The sequence below is a fragment of the Bradysia coprophila genome, assembly GCF_014529535.1.
Source record: "Bradysia coprophila strain Holo2 chromosome IV unlocalized genomic scaffold, BU_Bcop_v1 contig_106, whole genome shotgun sequence".
In the NCBI taxonomy this organism is placed as follows: domain Eukaryota; kingdom Metazoa; phylum Arthropoda; class Insecta; order Diptera; family Sciaridae; genus Bradysia; species Bradysia coprophila.
In genome coordinates, this window is record NW_023503372.1 from 4,311,724 (window position 1) to 4,326,068 (window position 14,345).

Genomic DNA, 14,345 nt, shown 5'->3' on the forward strand with positions numbered 1-14,345 from the left:
CTAACTGGGTGTGCATATTATATAAACGATGTTGGCAACCGACAACGATATACTGCTTGTGTGTGAAACTCTTGTGAAAATGACATTGGTGGTATATATGTACGAAAGGTATTTGACTCGGTATAATAAATTTACCTAAACATGCAACAGGCAACAACCGACAAACGAAATAATTTTATTCGGATTATTATTTGCATTTATAAAATGTAGTTCATTGTCTATTACATTTATTGTAAACAAGAAAGGAAGAAAAATACATTGCGGTTCGTTGACGGGTTTGATTGTCGATTGAAATTATGAGATATGATGCTGATCGGTTACGTTATTCATCAATCAATCATAAATGAATCGGTAAGTTCTTTGATTATATGATTTTGTTCGGGACCGTATTTGCATGAGTATAAATGGGGGATAGAAGCTGAAAGCTTGAAAACTGTCGATACTACGTCATTAAATTTCATTTTATGGGTGACCTGAGCGTAGCGAGAGAAATGAAATTTACCTATTTTTTTCGCGACGGTATCTATTTTGTAAGGGAAGAAAATTGACATTTTCTTCATCGAACTGTCTCCTTTGTTTGAAAATATGTGTTCATCTCTGGAAGAAAAAAGGAAATTCTACCCCAAGCGAATCGTGGGTCTGTTGGACCTTTCAAAAAGAAAAAAGAAACAAATAACTAAGGACCGAATACTCATGTACGCATTATTCCCTCACGGTTTGAAACGGATGCCATATTGCAGTACATACAATGCGAATTTTGCCTTTAAGCGTATGACGTAGAAAATCAATAGGTGTCCGACTACTGGTACATGTCCGAAACATAGTGCACCCCACCTAATTAACCAAGTTTTCAACTACAAAACAACAGACTGAAATGCAGAGATACCAATGCCGATAAGTGGACCTTTGCTTGATACGGCCCTGGACTGGACATGTTAAAGTTGATTCAAACTTTTATCGGTTATTGACCTGCTCTTATTTCTATCCTGTTTCGTTACATATCGTTGGTAGGTTCAATTTATGAATGGCAGAAGAAGTTTCTCGTTGAAATATTTTTTGTTTTGTTAGAAATAAGCACAAGCGAGTACGCTAGGAGCGATGGGGACGTAATATCATACACGTTCATGAAGGTTTTATTCACTGATTTTGACCGATTTTGAACGACGATAAAGTATCTTCCACTTCCACTTGGAAGATTTTCTTTACAGCGAAACGTAAAAAACCCCGCGCTGCCCTACCACACCTAAAGATTGATGTTGAATTTCTCTCTATGATTAGCCTCACTTATCTCTAATAACACTACTCGACACCCCGTACGTTGCAGTTACGAGTTCGAAAACCTATGGGTGTTTTTCCCTACTGATTTTATAAATCCCGAAAAAATTAATTTCTAGGACGTCTGGATCAGGAGCTAGACCTATTTTAAGTTAAATGGGAATTCAACTGGTGTGAGCGAGACAAATATTTTTAATAGCCATTATAATGATTCACCAGTTTCAAAATTGTATGAACATAGATCCCACACGTGTCTACTCATATCTCCCACTGACTGAGTGAAAACATTGAAATATCGAAAGTGTTAAAAATATAACCAAATAAAGGGGACATAATCGACCATAAACAATTATCTTACCGTTTCGAGAGTGTGACAACAAATCGAATCCAGTCAAACGTCTATCCAAGCCAAGAACTATCTGTTCTCCGTTCTGATAAACAATAAATGCAAGCGTTACCAGCGTCTCAAAAATGCATAAAAACATTCCATTCCATTTGATTTCGAAAATATTCACATCCAGACAAATATAAAAGTTTTATTCACACTTGAACTCACATTTCCACCATTGATAATGTTTGCATTTTGTTTTGAATATGTTCTCAATTCACTCATAATTTCGAAAGTTTTTTATTCGCTTTGGTAAAAGTATAACTTTCGGTCGTAAAAATTTACACGCTTTCTCTGGAATCGAAAACAGTAAATAAAACTCTGTTTTCGGGAAAAACGTTTAAAAATTGAAGCAAGAATCATTTGCTGTTTATTTATTCAATAATGTGGGAAACTTTACCAAACAAATTGTTTCTCCATTGGAAGTTTGAGAGATTTATATTTGTCAAGCTACCGCCTTATGCCGACAGTCAATAATAAAAGGTGTCCAATGTGAACAAACAACAACACATTTTTACCATTACTTTAAGTAAACGTCGACCTCATACAACCACTGTTGTAATACAACTGTAAGCTCGGAGAAGCACATTTTCCGTACCGATGAAAAATGTTTGTGAAAAACCGAACTGAGAGAGCGAAAAGAGAAAACCTTTGTTGAAAGCATGGTTTTTAGCCCCGTGAGAAATACAAAGGGGCTTATAGGATTACGATGCCGTGTGTAATTGATGGAATTCGAAGCAGACGGTAAGGCCAATGTGTTTGCCTATGTTCAAAGATGACGAATCCGCGTCGATATCTTGAGTAAATCAAATCAGATTTCAAAAATTTTCGCGGAACGGTAATTGAAATAGTAGTGAGGCAAAATAAACGATGGAAATGTAAATGAAACAGCAAAAGATAGGCATTGTCGATACCAATCCAGGAAAAAAATGATTAAAATCGGGTGAGTGGACAGTGAGTTTAGTAGTAGGGCGACCACTAGGGTCACGTACGCAATAGATATACGGGTTCGTACGGGGCTCAGTCCAGCAAACGATCCGACTGTTCTGATGGCTCGTTTAGAACAGCTGAATGAGATTTGTACTAGAATTGGGAAATTATTTCGCTCGATGTGTTCGATAACAACAAAGAAAATGAGAGAATTTTTCAAACTGAGAAAATTTCTGTAATGTTGGCTGCGTGTGTGTGTATATGAAGAACTTAGAGACACATTAAGATGAATTATTCTGAACAGATGATGATATGAATGGTGTATATATTCATTGTGGCTATAAAGCTTATCTCTCATTAAAATATGAGTCTAAAGGAGGAAAACAATAAACATGCAGATGATATACAACATAATATAAATAGCCATATAATGGTTGACCGAAACATAGTAACATATTGATATTGTGTGGATGTGGTTATGGAGGATGTTTACGTTGGTCCTGGTTGCTGTCCCAATTATTTATAGAAATGTCTGTAAATTGTATCTTATCGTTGAATTGCCGGTTGTGGTATTTTACTTTAGTAACAAACAATAAAGGAAAATTACATTTTGGTTGAACTGGTATGTAATATGGCATTAAGAAACAAAGTTTCAAACACTGTCATTTTGAATATAGTTCGGCTTGAAGGCAATTCAATTAAATTGTTCAAGTAGAACAGCTTTTGTTTACCGTACTCTAACAATTTCGTCTTAAAGACCAGAGTAACGAAATGTAATTGATAATAATCTGTAAGCCGAAACTATGAACAGTTGTTATGGAGCAATATTCATTAAAGTTTGTTTGAAGGATCCACATTTCCAATAACTCAATCACTGACATGTCGTCACATTTGTAACACCGATGTGTCACATTTCTATTTTTACAGTGTAATTTTGTATCTGTTCGTGAACAGTTACCAATAGAGATCTCGGCTCAGTTAAATCTATAATGCCAAAATGAGAGAAGAAACACATACAAAATTCATTCTTCGAAAATTCAAACTTTGAATTTTAATTTATTTTCATCCATAAATTGACATTGCCCTCGAGGCCAGTTAAATTTTATTGATCCTCGCTTTCCGTTTATACTCTATTTATGGAAATCCTCGAATTTTTATAGATTACAGTCGTTGGACAGACCGCAACAGAAGTTAAATTGTTACCTTCTTACGTAAATTTATAAAGCTAAGAGTGAAACAGTTTTAGTTAACTTTTCTGTTAAATTTTGCAATCAGAAATTTGTGAAAAGATTTCGTATTTCGTCCTACTCCTACTGATATCAGTTGTACAGCCCCAATTTTACAGTAAATGGTTTACCATATCCATATTCAATTTATTCATTCGCATAGCAAACGACACATTCAGTGTCGCTCGCTCATATTAACGTACCTTTATGAACATAGAGGTATCGTGTTACGTTGTAGTTTGTCAAAATCATTGCCTGTCGTCTTTTAATTGTGTCGATTTTGTTATGCCATTTGCTTGTTTGTTGTTTTGTTATAATAGTCGGATTGCTGCAAAAATATTCCCTCGACTGAAATTACGTTTGCTAAAAGCTTTAATGCTTCCATACAAAGACAGCCTTAAGCTGAATAATAAGCGAATATCCCAAGAAATGAGAAACTTTTTACGATAGACAAAGCAACTCTCCAATGAAGTGTTTTCGACGAATCGAAGCGAATGAATTAATTCCTATTCGCGATTTTCACGCTCTACCAATGCCAAAACTTCTATGTGTTATTTTATTGCTTTCTGCTACTTCAATTCGTTTCCGCTGCAACAACGGAAAGACTTTGCTAAATCAAGAGACACAAATCGTATCTTACAAACAAAATAAGCAGTAGATTACGTACACGGTTTATAGATTTTTATTATAACGAGTGTGGCGAAAAACACAGGAAATTACCTCAAATCAGCTGTCCCAAATGGGCACATAATGTATACAACTTCAAAGTGGTGAAATTGCCCTCAATTTTCGGTCCTGTCGCATATAAAAATCAGTTATAACGCTCGAGGGTGCAATGTATAAGTCAATGCCTTGGATTGACGATTTCACATCATATGGGATAATAGTTATTTGTTTACCAAACTAGAAGCGAAGTTAAGGCCAGAGCTAAGCGATGACAGCAATTCGGTCGACTTGGAATTTGCTATTTATCCCCGAGGTGAACATGCGCCTCGGATCAATAAAATTCACACGTAGACTGGACTTTTCAACTTTTTAAACCTTCTTTTGTAAATGACTATTGAGCATAAAAATGACGGAATTCTCGGGTGATACGGTGTCGGATCATCGTTAACAAGTTTTTGAGATAATTTCGGTCAGAAATTGCAAGCAAAAAGTTTAGTAGAAATTCTACCACTGGTAAATTGTGAGTCTGTTTTAATTGAATTAATCAAACATAAACCAATTACAATTTTGTGTGGTGCACCAACTTGTTCTATAATGTTTTCTACGTAAACTAACACTTAAGACTCATATCGCCAAGACTTCAGGCGATTGGGGAACAAGCAGTCTTCGATTTTAATGAGTGATAGCTCGTTGGTTTCTTCTTTCAATTCTAGGAAACACATATTTTTCACTTTTTCTAAAAAAAAATTGTTTTCTGTGAAAAGAGCTCACAAGTTAAGACATGTCAGAGTGTACCGAAAACAGCCTTGGAAAAACCTACAGGTAGAGTATACGCACTGCTTGGTGCGAGTACATCTACGAGAGTTATGACTAAAAATATAGTGAATGTTCGGAGAGTCCGGGTTCTCTGCAGCTTCGTTGTTCCATGGAACTGAGTATGGGGTGTTGTAGCTGGCCTCACCCACTATCGTTGCACATATAAATGAAACCAGTACTTTTGTAGTTAGTTAGTCAGAAGATTGGGAAACCGTTTGCTCCCACTTGATCATATCGTTTTTGCAAACTCCTGTCGCGATTGAAAAACTAATTACTGTTCCGGACTCCTGAGGTCGTGTGATATACACTAACACTTTATTCGACTAAAATCCTCCGAGAAAAATTTAATAATTTTTCTCTTGATATTACTAACATTGGATCTGTTTCAACGACATATATTCGTGACATATCGAAGCGTTTTTCTATTGATAAGGTAAAAGAATAGTAGACGATAAAAAATGACTGCCGTAGTACCGTTCCAGATGCTGTTCCAGCTGTAGAGCCCTCAGAAAGAAGATACAAATCTGCATTTTGACTCTCCGAACATTCACTATATTTTTAGTCATAACTCTCGTGGACGTACTCGCACCAAGCAGTGCGTATACTCTACCTGTAGGTCTTTCCAAGGCCGACATTCGTACAACATTACAACAACTTAAAATAATTTTTTCTTGAGTTATTGCCGAAAAACTGTTTTTAGTACCCTCTGACATGTCTTTACTTTTGAGCTGTTTTCACAGAAAACACATTTTTTTTAGAAAAAGTGAAAGATACGTATTTCATAGAATTGAAAGACGCATCCAACGAGCTATTACTCATTAAAATCGGAGACCGCTTGTTCCCAAAGTTAAAAAAATCGCCTGAAGATTTGCGATCGAGTTGTAAATAAAATTCAATATTTTTCGCAATGCAGGCGGACTGAAGATTCGAAAGAATTTGTTGTGAAACAGGTTAAACTTTTTTTAAACCTCGGTGAGCAAATAACTATTGAATTTCTTTCAAACTTTTTAGAATGTTGAACATGCTGTAAGCGGAGTTCATAATCTGTAAACAAAAATGCAATAAATCTTCTGATTGAATAAAACGCATTGCCTGGACAGTAAAAACAGACATTCCTTTTGTGACGCCGTACAGTCCAGAAATAATCTTCATATGTACAACTAGCAACCACTTTCACTGTAGTTGGTTTCTTTTTATTGATTGTTAGTAGAGATGAGCGGTTTGGGTTTTTTTCAAAACCCGCCCGAACCCGACCCGACCCGTTTTTTCATTTCTGAAACCCGACCAGAGCAAACCCGACAGATTCTTAACCCGCCCGAACCCGACCCGACCCGATTTTCATTTTTGAAACCCGATCCGAAGGCAACCCGAAAGTTTTATAACCCGTCAAAGTTTTTTAGCAAATTAAGTTAAAATTTATGTGAGAAATGCTTGAAACTAATTTAATATTTTCAGAATTACGTTAAAACCGCGAAGAAGCAACTTATATTGATACTTTTTATAAAATTTTAAATACTTCTGGTTGGAACTTTTAAATACTACTAATACCCGCCCAAGCCCGACCCGACTCGAATATTATTTTTGAAACCCGATCCAAAGCAAACCCGAAGACTCTACAACCCGCCCGCCAAAAACCCGACGGGTCGGGTCGGGTTTGCGGGTTACCCGAATCTTCGGGCCAACCCGCTCATCCCTAATTGTTAGTACGATAAACATTTCTCGCTTTTTTACTGAGGTATATTTTATTCAAGTATATTTGAAAATTTTGTTGAGAATGGTTTTTCAAAAGAAAATCTCTGAGGATTTTTTTCTGATGATTTTATAAGGATTTCCTTAAATTTTGAAAGTTTTTATTTTTTAGTTTTTAGCTTTGAAGATTTTCTTGGATTTTCAAGAATATGTTTAGTTTATCTGAGCCTTTTTGGAATTAAATTCTTTAAAAATTCTCATGAAAATTTGTAGGGATTTGTAAAGAATCAAATTCTCAAAAAAGGGCTATGGCACGAGTAAGGCTCAGAATAGGTTGACAGTGGTCAAAAGATTTCGTGGCCTGAAATTTCAGATATGGCATTTTTTCCGTCATGTTTCAAGTTGACGTGAAATTTTGATACATTTTCATACAAACAATCATTAGACTTATTTTTGACGAAGATATTCTTCAAGGCGGTTTTTCACCGTAACAACATGATTGCACATTTTTGGACAAATGATGAAAAATGTAGATCATGAAAAGTCTAATAGATAGACTTTTCTTCGTTCGGTTAAAAATGAGTTATAAACCATGGCCAAAAATAAGTCATGCTATTCTAACGTAACCTGATAGGTTGATCTAATTACAATATTTTAAGGTTAAGTCATAATTTATCAAATCAGATTCAGACCTATTTCGAAACTTTTCTTAGATTTTCCCACATTTTCTTTATGTTTTAAAAAAATGGATTTTTTTTTTAGAAACAATAGCTTGTCAAGCTAAGCTTGATAAACACAAATCATACAAAAATTGCAATGTTGACCAGCTGATGAAAAACCAGCTGTGTTGCTAGTTGTGCACATGAAAATTAAATCTGGTCTGTAGCTTAATCGAACTTTGCAATAAAAATTGAAAAACTTACCTCCGTAAATGTTGCTAAATTGAGCGGATGTAACTTCAAAATTAAAAATTCATGCGGCTGCCGTATGAGTTCACCGAAAAGTATAATACATTTCTTTGAAGCTTGCGGCTGTCCAATCCAATCGGATTCAAAAAGGCAATAGCCGAGCTGTTCACTAGATAATTCAATTTCATTGCCGAAGTACATAATCATGAATATGTCGAAAATATTGTAAACCAAAATCGCAATGAAAATGGTCTTTTCCATGAAATTTTCGCACTCGTTCTGCAATTATAAAAGCTGTAACAATGACTGAACAAAATGCAACCGAAACTCACGAATGTCAAGCAATAAATTGAGCAACCAATACAAGCCGCACTTGTCGTCGTTTGAATCGAAATAGTCGTCGAAATGAACGAGTATAACTGATCGGTTAATCTATTGCCAAAGTTAAAAAAAAATCGGTTAAAAATAAACAAAATTATTTCCTTTCCATAAAAACTCGTATTACTCCTTTGTTTGCTTATGGGACTCGATTATATCATGCAGATCGGACATAAATCTTTGCGCTTCAGAAACTTTCAATCCCATATTGTCTGCTTCAGCCGATGATTCAATGTCAACAGTGACCACGGCTTTTTCAACTGCCATGTCCTTAATTTGATGACCGATTATGCGATATCTTAATGCACAATTAGCCATCAGATACCAAGTCAAAACGGAAAGTAGGAACGCCGCAAATACGAGAAGCACTTCGGTGATGAAAAATGCAAACGCAAGCCAAAAGGCGATGTTGTCATTTTTCCAATCCATCGGAAATTCAATGTCCAAAAGGAGTTTTCGTTCGTTACCAATGAACGGTACAACCACCATGGAACAAATAGTTACTACCAATGATGAAATAACGAAAATGTTGAGGAATTTGACAACATTCTGCAATTCTCCCCGAATCAGACATAACACTTTACGATCTTGGATCGAATAAACACCAATTGCCTGTAACAAATCACAAATCTGACGCTTCTTCCATATAACATTAACCAATTTCACAGCTAACACTGTGACCATTATTATTTCCTCAAACAAGAACACTTTTTCGTCGTCATTATCCGATGTAATACATCCGGCCATAATTGATATTGGGAAAAGCAAAATGTAAATCGAAAAAACTATTTTCTTCCCTATTTCCTTGGCGGTCGGCTCATCTTGATGATGCCACAAACCGAGTCGACAGTATGATGAGATTACTATCTTGATTAATTTGGGAATTTCAATTGAGCCCATTGTGCTAAGTATGTTTAAAACGTCTGATCTCACTCACTGTGAGCGATAAAATCGTAATTGAGTTGACCATAAAAACGCATAATGTCTTACTGCTAGGTTTTTCAAGCTTGATGTGATGGTCATGCGCTATTTGATTGCATAAAGACCTTGCACTTCTAACCCACGGGACGTGACTCATTGGTAACGGACAGTCCTTCCACAAATTCGATGAATATTTAAAACAGTAAAATATGTCAAAATGTCAAAAGACATTATGGACTGTCCTCCCATATCTTCGATATAAATTTTGAAAATAGAAATGCCAACAGGAAATCAATAATTTACAGTACGAAGAACCACGTATGACAATAGAAGGTCAGGTTTTCCTTTTTTCAAATTCCAACACAAGCTCAATTTTAACTGACAAATTCACATAAGTTTGTCAGTCTTTGAAGTACTAGATTTGGTATGTAGGCAGATTTTCTGATTTTTCTGATATCAGTTAGGTAGAACAGCATTGCCTCAAGAATATCATTTCCATTTTTCCTACATAACATAACATGTTGTGTCACAAGTATTGTAATGTTGATTTTTTCAGTACTAGGGTCGTGCTGAAAAAATCTCATTCGGATACATTTCGTTTGAGCTTCATAGAATGTTGAGTTTTAAAGCAGTTACATTGTCTACACCAGCAGTTACACTGTCTACAGCAGCAGGAACATTGTCATCAGCAGCAGCAGTATTGGATTATGGCAATGAACGAAGGTCAATTGGTGGCAATGTGGATCGACTGTCTGTGGTAACTTCGAGAAAAATGAGCTTCGAGGACGACTTGACCCAGGCATTGGATTATGACAGTCAGAGGCATGTCAGGTCAGATCTGAACAGAAGTGGTCTCAATGTTACCATGAATCTAACTGCATCAGCAGCAGTTACATTGTCTACAGCAGGAGCTCGTTCAGAAACGATTTTTTCTTCACTGAGTTTCGTTCTGTTAACGATGACAGGTGTAACTGTGAGGTTAGATTTCTCACGATGTATTTTGGTCGTGAAATGTTACCCAAATGTCATGAAACTTCGATGAAGTAAATTTACAATTAAATGGATGTGTTTGATTTTTTTTTTGTTAAAAAATTGTCTGCTGATAGGAATCATTTCGGTTTCTTTGGACCATTTGATGAATCGATATGCCAGCGTCGACAGTTCAAGAACAAAGATTTTCCGATGTCGAATCGATCTGCCACCGACCTAACAGAAAATTTTCATATAAACGGATGTTGTGCTAAAAGCAATCCTGTACGAGTCGGGGGTTGCTATATTGTTGTCGAGAACATCAGACCGCTGATACTAATCACGAAGTGGCATGCATCCAAGTGCAGATAAAAATGCCAGAAACGTCCATCAAATGGCAGAGAGGTTTTTGCGTGCAGAACCACATAGTTTCATATTATGTTGCCGGCGAATGTGTTCGAAACGGGAGTGGTGCGTTTTTGGGAAATCTTGGATCTCGTCTTAGATACTCGCAATTATATGCGAACAAGATATCTTCTCGTCAACTATTTGGTTAAAATCAAGACCTACGATGCTGTCAAAGCTGCACTGGATTATGCACTGGAAATGTTGCGATTTTGTCGCAAAGATAATTTGCGGCTTCGATTAATGGTTTTAGCACTATTCATACGCCGGGGAAACGATCAGGAGTGTTACAATTCATGAAATGGCACGCAACTATCGATACAAGCGATGATTAATATTGAGATGACATGGACCAATCATTTCCCGATGTTATAGATGCCAACGTTTCGGAACTGGTTATTTACGGGACGCAATGCTTACTTAGAATATGCTGTAGCATTGATGCTGATCAAAACGAAATTTTTACAGGACGTACGAACGCTGCAGCATTCGTTTTTTATTTACGGGCAAGTACCGCTTCCTACGGAACTAGTCGATCCGCAAAGAAACTCTCGACGGCAACATTGTGGCGAAGCGAAAGGATCTGTTCATCAGTAAAAATCAGAATCCTTTGATCGAAACGTTGCTCAATCAGATGAAGCAGCTGTTCGACTTCGGCGTGTCGGTACAGTGAAGGAAGTGAAAATCATGCCCATGTAACCGTTCAATACTATTACTAGGCATATGAGGAGACGCCTGATGCAATTCAGATGATCAAAGAAATGGTTGAACTGGATGGTCGATCTTAGAAAAGCACACTGGAGATAGTGAAAATATTTTGTTCTGACTTTTCATTGCGTCGAATGATGGATGAGTGATGTTCGTCATGGTCAAATAAATTTCTTAGAAACAAAACAGTTCTGTTGTCGTTTGTTTGTGGCACCTCCTTTCTCTTCATTTTGTATATAAGTCCCGTTCCCCTCCACTTTTGGTCTAGTGACCTTGTCCGTTAAGGGAAGTTAAGGACGCAAGTGAGTATCGCTGTAAAGTTGAGGTCCTCCACATTCTTAATAAATAATAATTTAATCAAATAATTGCATTAGTGAGGTGGAGGTCACAGCCCTCGTCAAAGTTCACCTATGTTCCATAGATTCTGAGAAATTTTTCGGAAGTCATTCGGCCGTTTATCATTAAAAAATTTTAAATTAATATTTGCCCCAAGAGTACTCCGACCTCAGCTTTCCAACGAACCCATACACGCTCGTGTCCTCGCCACCTTACGGAAATGAAATCCGGACTTGCGAAACCCCATTTTTCGACTTTTGGCCGATTACCACCAGCCAGGTATGGAAGATCAAGAGACCTGTTTTGGGGCCTAGGCACCAAGGCCTAACTAGGCATATATAAAAAAAGTCCCGGAAAAAATAGCGCCGATTTCGGTCAGTCGAAATTCAAAAGAATCCCTCTGTGGGAATGTAAACATAAACAGAAAATTAACTCGTAACTTTCACTAACGTATCTGAACGGCAAACGTCAGACCACTGTAGTGTAACTGTGGATTTACATAGCAACGTAAAAGTGACAGATGCAAAAATTTTCTCATACGGCAACTCGAAATTTCATTCATAATTTTAATTTTATTTTGTCACTTTTACGTTGCTATGTAAATCCACGGTAACATTAAACGAATCGTTAAATCTTCACTGAGTGAAGAAAAAATCGTTCCTGAACGAGCTCCAGTAGTTACGGTGAAGCCGAATGCAAAAATTGTTATCGACGCTACAGAATTGGCTGAAATCGGTATTGGTATGCCCGGCGGGGTATACCAATAATCTTCCTCGTTGTTTCATGAATCATCGTCGAAGGATTTCAATGACAAATTTGCTAATTTGATTATAACCGGAAATTATCATGTAACGGTTGTCGCAATTGTTCCATTAAGTTTCTTAGCATCGCATGCATTAGAGATTGAGAAAATACATAATGGCTTCTGTTATACGAATATTCGAGATAAGTACCCTGGAATAGATGTTGTAAATCGCATTTTACCGGCCAATGTGTAAAGGTAAGTTAAGTCGACCCACGCATGAAACAGGATTTTCGTCTGAGTCTGATTCTATGACTGTGATACCACCCAAATCGGAAGGTCTAAATAAAGTTCGGATTTAGTTTACCTAAATGAAATCTAATGTATTGCGGATGCTATCAGTATTACAAACTGAATGGGATTGAAATTGGAGATGAGTCTATGGTTACTGTTACGTTATAATACCGTACCGCGGTGACGCTGATCCATTTGCATATTTACCAGAAAAGTATTTCTCTCTCAATTGTTCATAAGTTCCATCTAAACAGAGCAAATTAACTTAAAGCATTTTAGGCGTACGTGCCGAAAATTAACTTTAATAGAAAAGAAAACTTCTTGACGTTGTGCGAAACGTGAGTGGGATAATTATTGTACTTGTTGTATATTTTGATTACTATTTGCCTTGTTTCCATAATAACATTATCTGAAGATCTTTGTGTTATATAACCCCCGATACGTATACCAAAAAACAATCATATGAATCTGATGTATTCAACCAACATAAATCATGCGGGTTTTGGCATTTTAGGTGGAAGTTTTTTGATAGAAAATTGATTTTCCCAATTAATGTATACCTTTTTCGAATGATTGTTGTATCAAGCATACAAAACACAGAGGGAGATTATTGTTTCACATTTACAGAATCATTTATTATTTAGTTCGTTCGTAGTTTCACTATACGGTGTGGTTTAAGGTAGGGTTTGAACAGACAATTTTTGCAAACGCTTCTTATTGAAAACGGATCCATTTTTTGAGATTTGAGATATTTCAAGTTGAAGGTCATTGTGTCGTCAATGTCGACAATACAGGTGACTTCTACATCTACCCTACCTACTCTTTACTTGGAGATGAGCCACCATTGGGTGGAATTTTTTTGTACTAGTTTTTCGTCAAATAATTGGGCTGAATTCAGTACACTAGGAGGAAAGGAACATCCGACATATTTTCTGATTTAAACAGGGTTTTGGTTCACTAGCCTAGGGTTTTGGTTTTTTTTGTACAGGAAAAATCAATCAGTCAAAAAACCCTTAAATGGTATATGTGACGCAAGTTCTTTATCTTACTTACAAAACAACTGATATCGCTGAGGGTGACGCATTGTGCGTCGTACGCAAAGGTTTTATCAACAAAAAATTGACTCAAAAAATTTGTGAAAGAAAATTTTTCAACAAGAAATTTGCGTCACAAGTGGCAGATGTTGAGGAACGTATTGTTAATAAAATGGTTGAAAAATGTAAAGAAAGAATTGAAAGAGTTGAAAGAATTTAAACGAAAGAAAACCGAATCATCAGCCTTGTTGTAAAATTTTCTTTCACAAATTTTTGAGTCAATTTTTTGTTGATAAAACTTTTGCGTACGACGCACAATGCGATATCAGTTATTTTGTAAGTAAGATAAAGGATTTGCGTCACATATACCCTTTAAGTGTTTTTTGACTGATGTGGAATATGAAATATGGCTTCCGATAGGTCATGACGTCACGTGACGACATCATAGTTTTAACGTAAATAAAAAGAACTTAACAATATGGAATGTGAAAAATGGCTTCCGAGAGGTCATGACGTCGCGTGACGACATCATAGTTTTCACATAAATCAGTCAAAAAACCCTCAAAGGGTAAATGTGACTCAAGTTCTTTATCTTACTTACAAAATAAGAAAGAAAATTAGAAAGAGAATTTTCCAAAAAAAAATGCGGTACTAAGTGGC

At 36.4% G+C, this 14,345-nt stretch overlaps 2 protein-coding genes across 2 annotated transcripts in view; both read right to left on the reverse strand.

Annotated features, from left to right (window-relative positions):
• Window positions 1-2,211, reverse strand: part of LOC119071040 (somatostatin receptor type 2-like) — a 48,122-nt gene extending 45,911 nt beyond the window's left edge. The window contains exon 1 of the mRNA XM_037175640.1: window positions 1,634-2,211. The gene's annotated coding sequence lies outside the window, so the exon portion shown is untranslated. The remainder of the gene's footprint in view (window positions 1-1,633) is intronic.
• Window positions 2,212-6,220: 4,009 nt separating this feature from the next.
• LOC119071042 (odorant receptor 94b-like) lies at window positions 6,221-9,230 on the reverse strand. Its single transcript, XM_037175643.1, has 4 exons — window positions 8,404-9,230; window positions 8,231-8,330; window positions 7,914-8,177; window positions 6,221-6,345 (listed from the first exon to the last, which is right to left on the reverse strand). Exons 1-4 carry the CDS (start codon window positions 9,174-9,176, stop codon window positions 6,286-6,288), a joined length of 1,197 nt encoding a protein of 398 aa, XP_037031538.1. The 5' UTR covers window positions 9,177-9,230; the 3' UTR covers window positions 6,221-6,285.
• Between the last annotated feature and the right edge of the window lie 5,115 nt (window positions 9,231-14,345).